Source organism: Danio rerio, chromosome 23 (assembly GCF_052040795.2).
Source record: "Danio rerio strain M-AB ecotype USA chromosome 23, GRCz13ab, whole genome shotgun sequence".
NCBI lineage: Eukaryota > Metazoa > Chordata > Actinopteri > Cypriniformes > Danionidae > Danio > Danio rerio.
The window spans coordinates 48619593-48633613 of NC_141043.1; the positions used below are offsets into that span (position 1 = coordinate 48619593).

Consider the following 14021-nt stretch of genomic DNA (forward strand, 5'->3'; position numbering starts at 1 on the left):
AGAATAAAGACTGGAATAATTCAGACTTTCTAACTTTGAACATGTAGAAAATAAAATAAATAAATACAATTGTTAAGGAAAGCAAATATTATTCAAATAACACAATAAAACACATACATCTCTGAAAATGAATAGGAAAAACATATACTTATTAAATCCTTCCGCTTCTCCACTCTAGACCAATAATAATGACACTAATGATGATTTATGTATTTATGTGAAAATGAAAGTGAGAACAAGTGTTTGCGTCTGAGTTCGCCAAGTGTGTTGTTCGCAATAAATAAACAAAGTAAATGAAAGATTCGCTCACCCAGAGCCAAGAAGCTGAAGACCCACTGGACCACCGCGGCCGTCTGAATGCGCCTGCGCAGAGGCACGCGCAGAGGAGCGAACTCAATCTTCATCTCGGAGAGCGCACACACACAGTCACACTGCCACAGAACACACACTTACTCACTCACAAACAAACAAACAAACAAATAAACAAACAAACAAACACACACACACAGTCAAAGAACACACACAGCCACACACTCCTCTGTGCAGAGAGTCCAGCACATCAGCGCTCAGAGTCGCGTTTCTTCATCCAGCGCTTTGTTCATCCTCTGTTTCTGCGGGTGACGTCACTCAGAGGCTTTCGTTCTGAGCGCACACTGTGAATAAAGTGAGTTTCTGACACTTTTGTGAGTCTTGCTGAAGTTCGGTCAGCTCCTATCGCGCGCCTCTGTTCCGCGTGCCTTCGTGCGAGCGCAAAAGCAGCAACACACCCGTGACGTCAGCGACCCGGCCCTCTCGCTGGCCGCCAATCACATCGCGCGGATGATGCACGATCTGCGCATGCGCGCGACTGTGAACCCTTTAACCTGTCCTTCGCGCGGTCGCCAGAGGACGCTCGTGTGCTCGTTTTTTTTGCTTTCTTTTTTCTTTTGATTTCTTTAACACATTTCTAAACATAATAGTGTTAATAACTCATCTCTAATAACTGATTTATTTTCTCTCTGCCATGATGACAGAATATTAGACTAGATATTCTTCAAGACACTTCTATACAGCTTAACGTGACATTTAAAGGATTCACTAGGGTAATTAGGGTAAAGTTAGGGTAATTAGGCAAGTCATTGTATAACAGTGGTTTGTTCTGGAGACAATCTAAAACTAATAGCTTAAAGGGGGCTAATAATATTGAGTTTATTATATTTTATTATTATATTCTAGCCGAAATAAAGCAAATAAGACTTTCTCCAGAAGAAAAGATGATATCAGACATACTGTGAACAATTCCTTGCTCATTTTGGAAATATTTAAAAAAGAAAAAAAATCCACAGAAGGTTAAATAATTCTGATTTCAACTGTATAATGTTCACTACATTTATATTCAGCATTTAGATTAACAAATCTAATGACTAAAACATTCCAGTATAAAATATGTATGTTTGGGTCAATTAACCAGTACATAGAGGCAAAAAGATTTATCATTATTTATTATTATAGCTTGTCATAATTATAAAAATGACCTTTTTATGTAATATAAATATACAATACATATCCTTTTGAGACCCAAAGAATTTTTTTTCTGTGATTTCCTTCATCCTTTTGGTTAAAAAAGTCTACACATTAGAGTTTTTACATTTTGTTTTTATTTTTAATTTTACAGCATGTCTCCAGTGTAGTGGACCACAGGACTATTTTAGTTTAAAACGACTGCCACTCAGACAACAAAACAGTACAGGATATGGCTGTAAAGGAATATTAATCCAATATTAATGTAACAAAAACAAAACAAAAGCCACTTTTCCTTTTTTTTTTAATTGAAACTCCTGAAACAGTTTAGTCTGAAAGAGAGCCGAACTCAAAAAAAACCAAAACAAAAGCAAAAAGAAGTGATGTTAATCCAAAACAAACCTAACATAAAAGCGATTTAAAACGGATTTTCATTCTCTAATCATCTCTAATTCTCTAATTGTCAGACTCTAAATCAGAGTCTCCCTCAACTATCTTATAAAGAGTCCTCTCTGCTTCAGTTCTGCCTCCTACAACATGCAGTCACTAACTACATTAATATGGTCCTTTTGTCCACTATAGTGCAGAGGTTCTCAAAGTGGGGGTCGGGACCCCCCGAGGGGTCGCGGGACAATGAAGGGGGGGTCGCCTGGTGATTTTCAAAAATCAATTAATTTTTAATAAACCTTAAGACTTACTGTATTTTATCAATAACCTACTGATGAGAAAAAAAAATAGTCGTTTATAGTTACTTTAAACTATATAGTTACTATAGTAGCTTATAGTTACTAGTTCTATTGGATTGTGACTTCTCGAGTAATTACATTATACTAAAGACACAGCAATACTGTCAGATGCAGCAGATTTTGTAACACCAGGTTAAACTTTCTAGCCCATTTACAGCACTGACATACATAAAAAAACAAAGAATAGACTTGGGCCTATTGGTGTGTCTGCGTCATTGCTTACAAGGTTTCTGTATTTATAACCACCACCTCAGAGAATTTTGGGGGTCACGAGTCACTGGCATTGTCATTTTGGGGGTCGCGGGCTGAAAAGTTTGGGAACCCCTGCTATAGTGGACATTTAAAAAAGGAGGATATTTTGAAACACAAACAAGTTAGCAGCTTTAAAAGCTAAATGTATTGTTCCAGACACTTTAATGAGCATGTATATATATATATATATATATATATATATATATATATATATATATATATAATAGTTAAAACACATTTAAAAAGCTCAATTTGACATGCCTCTCTCCTTCACATAAATGTGCTTTTTTGTATGTCGGCCATTTCGGATGCAGTGAAAGAAGTGGTTTCGAGCATGCCAGCCAATCAAATGACATCACTAGAAAGCCCAGGATGTCCTCTGCTTAGTACAATAGGACTTAAAAGAGTAGCTCAAAAAATTTCAAAGAAAATTCATGAAAACGCCATGTCCACTACTGACAGGGCCGGAGCAAGATGAACTGCCGCTCTAGGCAAATTGCCGCCCTCAACCCTAAGGTGAAAGTGGGTTCGGGGGGTTGATGTCAAGGGAGCTGTCGTGGACACCACCCTCTCTATTCTGCCGCCCTACACGTGGATATAACTGAGGGCGCGGGTGGTGAGGGAGCTGTTGGTGATGCTGCCCTCTCTATTCTGCCGCTCTAGGCGGCTGCCTAGGTCGCCTCTATGGACGTGCCGGCCCTGTCTACAGAGGACACAAGTCAATGGGCGGGGTCTCAGTATATATATATATTTATATATATGAGCAATATCACTCTCGTAGCAGTGCGATATGGCTGTATATCGGCACTGGTGGGAGTAGTGCCTTAGTGCCCCAACCAGTGCCTATATACAGCCATATCGCACTGCTACGAGTGTGATATTGCATTTATACAACAGTTTGACGGCATGATTGTGTTTATAAAACAAAATCAAACATGGAGAGTCTTAAAAACCCTTTTGTATGAGGAACTACTTTCTTCCACGTTGGATTCAAATCATAAGCTGACAGTTAAACAGCTGAGCGTGCATCTTTTACACTTTAGATCTGTAGTGTCTGCTTTCTGCTGGCTGCATGTGGGCGGAGTAATACACAAAGGGTAAACAGGCTGTACGGGTGCTGATATTACTTAAATATATCACGACTATCAGCCAATCAGATTCGAGAACCAGACAGAAATGTTGTATATATATATGTTGTATATATATATATATATATATATATATATATATATATATATATATATATATATATGTATATATATATATATATATATATATATATATATATATATATATATATATATATATATATAATAGAAATAATATTACAGCGCATATTAATATATTGACACAGTGATAATAATATATGAATTTTATTGAATGGGAGAGTCCCTTGATCTCATTTTCGAGTGGGTCGCTAAGAGAAACAAAGATCCAACAGAGTACAACACATCACAACAAGCATACAGTACAGCTAAACAATCCAATAAACAACACACTTCACCTGAACACCACAATCTAAACCTGTAAGCAAGCATTCATTCATTTTCTTTTCAGCTTTAATAATCTGAGGTTGCCACTGTGGAATGAACCGCCAACTTATCCAGCACATGTTTTATGCAGCAGATGCCCTTCCAGGTGCAACCCATCACTGGAAAACACCCATACACACTCGTTCACACACACACACACACACACACCTGTCAATTTAGCTTAATCAATTCCCCTATAGCGCATGTATTTGAACTGGAAACCGGAGCACCCGAAGGATACCCACGCCAACACGGGGAGAACATGCAAACTCCACACAGAAACGCCAGCTGACCCAGACAGGACTCAAACCAGTGATCTTCCAGCTGTGAGGCGATCGTGCTACCCACTGCGCCACCGTGACGAATCGGTATTGACGAATCGTGACAAAATCGGTATTGTATTATTTATTTATTTAATATTTAAATTCATCAACATTAGACAACTGCGAGCTGTCATCAAATCTAATATCTACGTCTAGCGAGTGTACCCGCTGAGATTTTTTAAAGAACACCACACTACAAGACTTCTTTTTTTTTTGTCTAAATTTGTTTTTATTAAACCATTCTTGAATTAAAGTACAATCTAACTGAATATCTATCTGTCCATCCAACCATAAACTCAAGTAATAAAATATTAGTCAAAAATATCTATGTTTTGGTTAATTAAATTGGAAACAAAAATTGAATTGGAGTCTAAAAAACTTTTTAGACTCCCCAAAAAAGCCTATCGTAATGATATAAATCCTAAAACAATACGAATGCAGTGATGTAAATATACGATTTAATCTGATAGTATGCGCATCTGATGAGGCGTCGTATATACCAGTGATGAAAGGAATGAAAGAGGTCAGTGTTCAGAGTCTGAAAGCAGTCAGACTGAGTTTAACACACATGAATGTACTGTTTCATCAGACTGAGGTCAGAGGTCATCGTCATACCCCTGAGCAAACTCTCTCTTGCTCAAGTGGGGGAAAAGTTACTGAGCCAAAAATGTCTGTTCATCTATTCATCTGTGCGTCTATCTATTCTTTTTCTATCAGTTCCTTCACCCAGCTGTCCATCCCTGCCTCGCTCCCTTCCTCTATTCAACTATCCATCTGTCTGCCTGTCTGTCTGTTCCAAATGAGTCTCTGATAAATGACTTACTTATTCACATGATTTGTTCAGAGTGAATCACCGGTAAACATCTCACTGATTCAAATGATCTGTTCATAGTGAATCACTGGTAAACGACTGACTGATTCCATTGATCCTTTCAGATTGAATCTCTGGTGAGCAACTCTCTGAATCAAACAATCCATTCAGAGTGACTCTCTAGTAAACAACTCACTGATTCAAATGATCGATTCAGAGCGATCTCCGCTAAACAACTCACTAATTCAAATCATTTAATCAGAGTGAGTCTGTGGTTAAACAACTCAATGATTCAAATAAGTCGTTCAGAGTGAGACGGCGGTAAACAACTCAATGAATTAAAGATGTTTAGAGTGAGTCTCTGATAAACAACTCACTGATTAAAAAGATCCGTTCAGAGCGAATCTCCAATAAACAACTCATTGATTCAAATGATCTGTTCAAAGTGAGTCTCTGATAAACAACTCACTGATTCAAATGATCCATTCAGAGTTAGTCTCCGGTAAACGACTCACTGATTCAAATGATCCATTCAGAGTGAGTCTCTCATAAACAACTCACTGATTCAATTGATTCATTCAGAGCGAGTTTCTGGTAAACAACTCACTGATTCAAAGATCCATTTAGAGGGAGTCTTCAGTAAACAACTCACTGATTCAAAGATCCATTTAGAGGGAGTCTTCAGTAAACAACTCACTGATTCAAAGATCCATTTAAAGTGAGTCTCCAGTAAACAACTCACTGATTCAAGGACCCATTTAGACTGAGTCTCCAGTAAACAACTCACTGATTCAAAGATCCATTTAGAGGGAGTCTTCAGTAAACAACTCACTGATTCAAAGATCCATTTAAAGTGAGTCTCTAGTAAACAACTCACTGATTTAAAGATCCATTTACAGCGAGTCTCCAGTGTTGGAATATCTATCTCTATTCCATGCGTGTTCAATAAGAAAAGGTCTGGAGAGGTTTTTCTTCAATGTCAAAAATCGTAACAATTTATTAGATACAAATGAATAATTCGATGACAGAGCTCTGGGTTACGTTACCCCAATGCAATACAAGAGGTTTTGCAACTAACATACATTTCCTGACTCCAGCATAAATACACAACTGATCTTAACAGGTGGAGTTTTGGTGTAACGTCACTTGTCAGTCATTGTTCAGTCCTCCATTGGCCGCACCTTCGACATACTTCCTCTTTTTCTACGAATTCTCTGCACAACAACAAAGTATACATCTTTCTGTGTTCTGTGTTCAGTTTTAACACCTCTCTTCAGACAGGAAGTTTCTGCAGAGCTGAATTTAATTTTGGACCCGCATCTATCTACTTCTGCAAAAATGCTAATTAGTATGCACAGCACTCACACACAACACTAGAAGTTCAGTTAATATATGACCCTTACATGACCAATACAAATAATTGTTTGATTAAAAGAAAAAGAGACAAAAATAATAAAAAATTATTCGTATAATCCAACACCAGTAAAGAACTCACTGATTCAAAGATCCATTTAGACTGAGTCTCCAGTAAACAACTCACTGATTCAAAGATCCATTTAGACTGAGTCTCCAGTAAACAACTCACTGATTCAAAGATCCATTTAGACTGAGTCTCCAGTAAACAACTCACTGATTCAAAGATCCATTTAGACTGAGTCTCCAGTAAACAACTCACTGATTCAAAGATCCATTTAGACTGAGTCTCCAGTAAACAACTCACTGATTCAAAGATCCATTTAGACTGAGTCTCCAGCTAAAAAAACTCACTGATTCAAAGATCCATTTAGACTGTGTCTCCAGTAAACAACTCACTGATTCAAAGATCCATTTAGACTGAGTCTCCAGTAAACAACTCACTGATTCAAAGATCCATTTAGACTGAGTCTCCAGTGAACAACTCACTGATTCAAAGATCCATTTAGACTGAGTCTCCAGTAAACAACTCACTGATTCAAAGATCCATTTAGACTGAGTCTCCAGTAAACAACTCACTGATTCAAAGATCCATTTAGACTGAGTCTCCAGTAAACAACTCACTGATTCAAAGATCCATTTAGACTGAGTCTCCAGTGAACAACTCACTGATTCAAAGATCCATTTAGACTGAGTCTCCAGTAAACAACTCACTGATTCAAAGATCCATTTAGACTGAGTCTCCAGTAAACAACTCACTGATTCAAAGATCCATTTAGACTGAGTCTCCAGTAAACAACTCACTGATTCAAAGATCCATTTAGACTGAGTCTCCAGTAAACAACTCACTGATTCAAAGATCCATTTAGACTGAGTCTCCAGTAAACAACTCACTGATTCAAAGATCCATTTAGACTGAGTCTCCAGTAAACAACTCACTGATTCAAAGATCCATTTAGACTGAGTCTCCAGTAAACAACTCACTGATTCAAAGATCCATTTAGACTGAGTCTCCAGTAAACAACTCACTGATTCAAAGATCCATTTAGACTGAGTCTCCAGTAAACAACTCATTGATTCAAAGATCCATTTAGAGTGAGTCTCCAGCTAAAAAACTCACTGATTCAAATATCCATTTAGACTGAGTCTCCAGTAAACAACTCACTGATTCAAAGATCCATTTAGACTGAGTCTCTAGCTAAAAAAACTCACTGATTCAAATATCCATTTAGACTGAGTCTCCAGTAAACAACTCACTGATTCAAAGATCCATTTAGACTGAGTCTCCAGTAAACAACTCATTGATTCAAAGATCCATTTAGACTGAGTCTCTAGCTAAAAAAACTCACTGATTCAAATATCCATTTAGACTGAGTCTCCAGTAAACAACTCACTGATTCAAAGATCCATTTAGACTGAGTCTCCAGTAAACAACTCACTGATTCAAAGATCCATTTAGACTGAGTCTCCATTAAACAACTCACTGATTCAAAGATCCATTTAGACTGAGTCTCCAGTAAACAACTCACTGATTCAAAGATCCATTTAGACTGAGTCTCCAGTAAACAACTCACTGATTCAAAGATCCATTTAGACTGAGTCTCCAGTAAACAACTCACTGATTCAAAGATCCATTTAGACTGAGTCTCCAGTAAACAACTCACTGATTCAAAGATCCATTTAGACTGAGTCTCCAGCTAAAAAACTCACTGATTCAAAGATCCATTTAGACTTAGTCTCCAGTAAACAACTCACTGATTCAAAGATCCATTTAGACTGAGTCTCCAGTGAACAACTCACTGATTCAAAGATCCATTTAGACTGAGTCTCCAGTGAACAACTCACTGATTCAAAGATCCATTTAGACTGAGTCTCCAGTAAACAACTCACTGATTCAAAGATCCATTTAGACTGAGTCTCCAGCTAAAAAACTCACTGATTCAAATGATCCGTTCAGAGTGAGCCTGCGGTAAACAACTCACTGATTCAAATGATTTTTTCAGAGTGAGTCTCCGCTAAACAACTCACTGACACGTATAAATTTTAACTACATTTTTAATCTCAGCGGTCGGGTTAGTCCAGAGACGGGCACACTCTGTCCTGGAGGCCCGGTGTCCTGCAGAGTTTTGCTCCAGCCCTGATTAAAATTCACCTGAACATGCATCTCATATCAGTGTCTTCAAGATCACCGCAGACCTCCAGGTGTGTTTGATATGGAGATAAATTCTGCAGGACTGAGCTTGATCATCCCCGGGTGAGTCCATATTTGACCCAGCGTTGGGTTAAACCAACTCAGCAGTTTTTAGAGTACTAAAGGATCAGCTCATGAATAACTCAGTCTTGTGTGTGTGTCGATCAGTTGTGAACAGCACAGAAGGTCTCTCATTATTAGTGTTAGTTCATCATCTGCAGTGTCCACTGAAATCCCTGCCGGTTTACCCGCTCACACTCTCACGCATCATGTTTAGAAGCTCTGCCTATGTCTGCTCTGTCTGTACATAATGTTCCATCATCTTACATGTCAATAAAGCACACTGAACAGCAAACACACACGGATGCATTTTCCTCATCACACACACAAACACACTCACACACACACACACACACATGTGGATGAAAAGCAGATGATTAGCGTGAATAAATAACCTCGAGCATCACCTGCGCCTGACAGACAGACGGGCGGATGCAGAGGCTCTGGACCAGGAGAGGGCGTGGCCCGAGGAGAGGAGAGAGACGCTATTGGCTGGAGATCTGCTGATGGAGTGTGTGTGTGAGTGTGTGTCTGTGCGTGTGAGAGTGTGTGTGTGTGTGATGGGGGAGGGAGGAGGATTTTGAAGCTTCTGTTCCGCAGGAGATGGAGGGGGTTGGCGGGGGGGCGAGAGAGTATTACCGGGTGCGCATGCGCTCAGCGCGTTTTTACTGCAGTGTCTCTGGATTAGTGCGCGCGCTGCGGCACTCCGCTCGGTTCACAAACGGGAAGAGCGAGAAAAACCGACCGACCGAGCCGCGATAAGACCCTCGCTCGCATCCATCAGCACAACCGGATCCGTCGCGTTTATTCCAAGCGGTTATAAAGGCGGAGCGCGCACCGAGAATCTACCGGAGACATGGCCAAAGAGGACGAGAAGAAGGAATCCGGGTCATGGAAGGACTTCTTCTGGAACCCGCGGACGCACGAGCTGCTCGGGAGAACGGCGAGCAGCTGGGGTGAGTGTCCACCGCTCTCTCTCTGCGTTATATAACGGAAGAACACCGGCGTTTCATTCATTCCCAGCGCTTTACCGGAACGTATTGCGCAATGCGTCTGCTGTGTATCTCTATATGTGTGTGTGTGTGTGTGTGTGTGTGTGTGCGGAGAAGGGCCCAACATGTTAAAGGACAATCTGACGAAGCTGTTGTTGCGCGCTCTCGTGCGCGCGCGCTCCTTCGCGTGCGTCTTTAGAGGTGAACGGGTGCAATGTGAATGAATGAGATCAAGCGTTTGACTGAGGAATCATCTGGTCTGAGTGCGTTCTGTTCACGTGCATCGATCATTCCGATCAGTGATCGATCAGGGAATGGTGGCTGAGCGCGCGCAAGGTTATTCGGTGAGTGTCCTCCGCTCGCGCGCGCTCACGTGACGTGACGTGATTTCGCTCATATCCGGAGCAGCATCATCCATCAGCGGTTATATAACGATATACAGGACACACACACACGCATATGCATCTGTCTCCACATTGATCTCCAGTGTGTGTGTGTCATGAGCCCTTTGTGTGTGTCATTTAATATGTGTACCATGTTCCAGCAGTAAGTGCATTAATAATGCATCATTATAGTTTAATGCAGCTGTGTGTTCCAGTAAATAACTTTTAGCTGAGTCACTGACTTTAAACAATGTGTGTGTGTGTGTGTGTGTGTGTGTGTGTGTGTGTGTTGCACAAATGTCCTGATGTGTCTCGCTCTATAGCAGCTTTCCTCTGATCAATCTCATATGTCCAAAGATGTTTGGAGCAGCCTTTCAACAATATAATCAGACACGTCAAATTAATTAAATACGACAATAAATAATAAGACAATAAAATCAGATATTTTTCTAATTTTCCATCGAAACCAAACAGTTAAAACAATCTCACAGAGAATCACTGAAGTCATAATGAAATCTGAGGGAACACAAGCTAAATTCTGTGTCCTATCTCTATAATATCTATCTAGTACACAATAATTATCAATAAATATGAAATATTGAATAGCCAAACGATTCCTTAGTCGCTTCAGATTAGGCATCTGCTTAAAGACTATATATTTGACATTTAATATCTCATCCGAGTGAAAATAAATAGTCTTATTAACATTGAAGAATAATGCAAAGCTTATAGATTATAAATCTGAGCTCTGCCAATGATATTAGCTTTAATAGGCTCTGAATATTCCTCATATCTCAATGCATTTTGCTATTTATTTTCACACAGATGCTTATTTTAAACTCATAAACTCAGCCATGCATTAATTTAATATAGAAATATGTATCTAGATGCAGTCTGGACACACACTTGCTTATATTAATATTATAATTCATCTAAACTATACACAGAGGCTCAAGTCACACACACACACACACACACAGAGGCACAAATCAAAGGCAGATCAGGGTGTGAGTGTCTTATATTATGTCAGATGAGTTCACTGGCCAGCTTTTATATGTGTCTTGCTGTCTGATTGGTTGAGAGCAGAGATGACATCATAGGAAAGTAGCCAATGGGAGGGGGAGACACTAATCTGACTCCCTTCCCCCACTCAGTGAGAGAGAGACTGATGGAGAGACATATAAAACAAAGAGGACAAACACCAGAATAATAATAATAATAATAACGACAGAAGAAGAATGAAAGATGAAAGACAGAGAGAGACAACGAGTTTGTAGACAGACAGACAGATTTATTAATGCTTATTATTATTTATTCTGATGAGCAAACTTAATAACTGTCTACAAGAAAACAAGTGTAAGATTTATTATTATTATTATTATTATTTACTCATTATTATTATTATTATTTATGTATTTGCTACTATTATTATCTATTTATATATTCATTATTATTATTTATTCATTATTAATACCTATCTGAGAGAACAGAAAGAGTTATTATTATTTATGTATTTTTTAATATTATTATTTATTTATTAATATTATTTATTTATTCTGCTTTGCAAAATTAACTTAGAGAAGGACATTTATTATTATTATTATTTATCATTTTTTATTATTTTTTTATTCTGCATGCAAACATAACTGTTTGAGAGAATGAGATTTATTATTATTATTATTATTAGTAGTAGTAGCATTAGTAGTAGTAATGATTCTGCTATGAAAACTAATATCTATCTGAGAGAACAAGTAGAGAGAAAAAACATTTATTATAATTTATTTATTATTTAATATTATTATTTATCTATACATTTATCATTGTTAACTACTTATTTGTTTTTTATTTATTTTGCTATGCAAACTTAACTTATAATTATTACTTATAATTATTAGTTATTATTATTAGTTACTTTTATTCTTATTCTTATTATTTATTATTACAATTTATTTTTATTCTGCAATGCAAACTTAACTGTCTTGAGAAAACGAGGTTTATTGTTATAATAATAATAATAATTATTATTATTATTATTATCTATTCTGCTATGCAAACTTAACTTAAAAGACATTTATTATTATTAATATTAATTTTTTTTTATTATCATTTTTTTATTCTGCTATGGAAACTGAATTGTCTGAGAGAATGAGGTTTATTAAAATTATTATTATTATTATTTTTATTATTATCTATTCTGCTATGCAAACTTGACTTAGAGAAGGACATTTATTATTATTACTATTATTATTTATTATTATTTGTTTATTTATTATTGTTATTATGAGCTATTATTATTATTTATTAGTATAATTTCTTTTTATTCTGCAATGCAAACATAATTGCAAACAATAATATATTATTGTTATTATTATTCATTCATTTTCTTGTCGGCTTAGTCCCTTTATTAATCCGGGGTCGCCACAGCGGAATGAACCGCCAGCTTATCCAGCTAGTTTTTACACAGCGGATGCCCTTCCAGCCACAACCCATCTCTGGGAAACATCCACACACACATTCACACACTATGGACAATTTAACCTACCCAATTCACCTGTACCACATGTCTTTGGACTGTGGGGGAAACCGGAGCACCCGGAGGAAACCCACGCGAAAGCCAACTGAGCCGAGGTTCGAACCAGCAACCCAGCGATCTTCTTGCTATGAGACGACAGCACTACCTACTGCGCCACTGCCTCGCCCTATTATTATTATTATTAATATTATTATTACTATCATTATTTTTATTAATATGATCTATTCTGCTATGCAAACTTAAATACATTTTTTTATTATTACTATTATTATTTATTATTATTTTTTTTTTATTCTGCTATGCAAACTTAATTGTCTGAGAGAATGAGGTTTATTATTATTATTATTATTACTATCATTATTTTTATTAATATTATTATTATCTATTCTGCTATGCAAACTTAAATACATTTTTTAATATTACTATTATTTATTATTATTATTATTTTATTCTGCTACGCAAACTTAATTGTCTGAGAGAATGAGGTTTATTATTATTATTATTATCTATTCTGCTATGCAAACTTAACTGTTTAAGAGAACAAGCATGTAGAGAGATAGACCAAAACATATTTATTATTATTATTATTATTATTATTATTATCATCATCATTATTATCATCATTATTATTATCATCATCATTATTATTAATATTGATTCCTTGGATTTAAATTGTTTTATGTTAAGTAGTCGCAAACAATTTATATGGGCTGAAATTAAACAAACACACAATTAAAAAACAATTAAGTTGAACATTAATAAATTTAATTTGTTCCAATTCAGCCCATATAAATTGTTTTACTTGATATTTATGCTGCTTATTTATGAAACTAAATTAACCTGAGAAAATAACATAATTATTTCTAATGGTAAACACATTGAGTTCATTTGACTTGTATACCTTTATAAGTGTAATTATTTGTATCATTGTAAACCTTTATAAGTGTCATTTATTTATAGTTTTTTGTATCTTTATTACTTTGATGTAATTATATTCCATATTTTATACACAATGAAAATGCTTTGGCAAAACAAAATTGATTTACTTGAACTTGATCTTGATTTTTACTCAAGTAATAAAAGTAAAAGTACTTACTGATACCCTAATTGTTTATCTTGCAGGCTGAATTACCAAAACTTGTCATGCTCTGATAACCACACTGATATTTCATCAGGATAATTCATGAGAAAACATATAAAACCACATTCACACACGGAAGCCCATTCAGATCAGTTGAGTAAAGTCAGCAAATCAAAGTCAGCTAGTCATTTACTAAAGACTCAC

At 36.7% G+C, this 14021-nt stretch overlaps 3 protein-coding genes across 6 annotated transcripts in view; 1 reads left to right on the forward strand and 2 right to left on the reverse strand.

The window, feature by feature from the left end:
- tfr2 (transferrin receptor 2) overlaps positions 1–14021 on the reverse strand; it is a 1009002-nt gene that overhangs the window by 764840 nt on the left and 230141 nt on the right. The window lies entirely within an intron of this gene.
- The window catches only part of mogat3a (monoacylglycerol O-acyltransferase 3a), a 45085-nt gene that overhangs the window by 13033 nt on the left and 18031 nt on the right, over positions 1–14021 (reverse strand). The window contains exon 1 of one of the 2 annotated variants that reach the window (XM_087307913.1): positions 311–765. The exons of the other annotated variant lie outside the window; for it this stretch is intronic. Within the exon in view, the coding sequence (XP_087164039.1) occupies positions 311–404 (94 nt within the window). The 5' untranslated portion in view covers positions 405–765. Of the gene's footprint in view, positions 1–310; positions 766–14021 lie in introns of those variants that run through there. 2 annotated transcript variants of the gene reach the window in all.
- Positions 9490–14021, forward strand: part of atp1b2a (ATPase Na+/K+ transporting subunit beta 2a) — a 31089-nt gene continuing 26557 nt past the window's right edge. For 2 of the 3 annotated variants that reach the window (XR_015522963.1, XM_087306163.1), the window contains exon 1: positions 9490–9784. Coding sequence is in view for 2 of the 3 variants with exons in the window: in XM_087306163.1 (XP_087162289.1) it covers positions 9685–9784 (100 nt within the window). In the remaining variant the exon portion in view is untranslated. The remainder of the gene's footprint in view (positions 9785–14021) is intronic. The other variant, NM_131669.3, reaches the window with a different exon arrangement.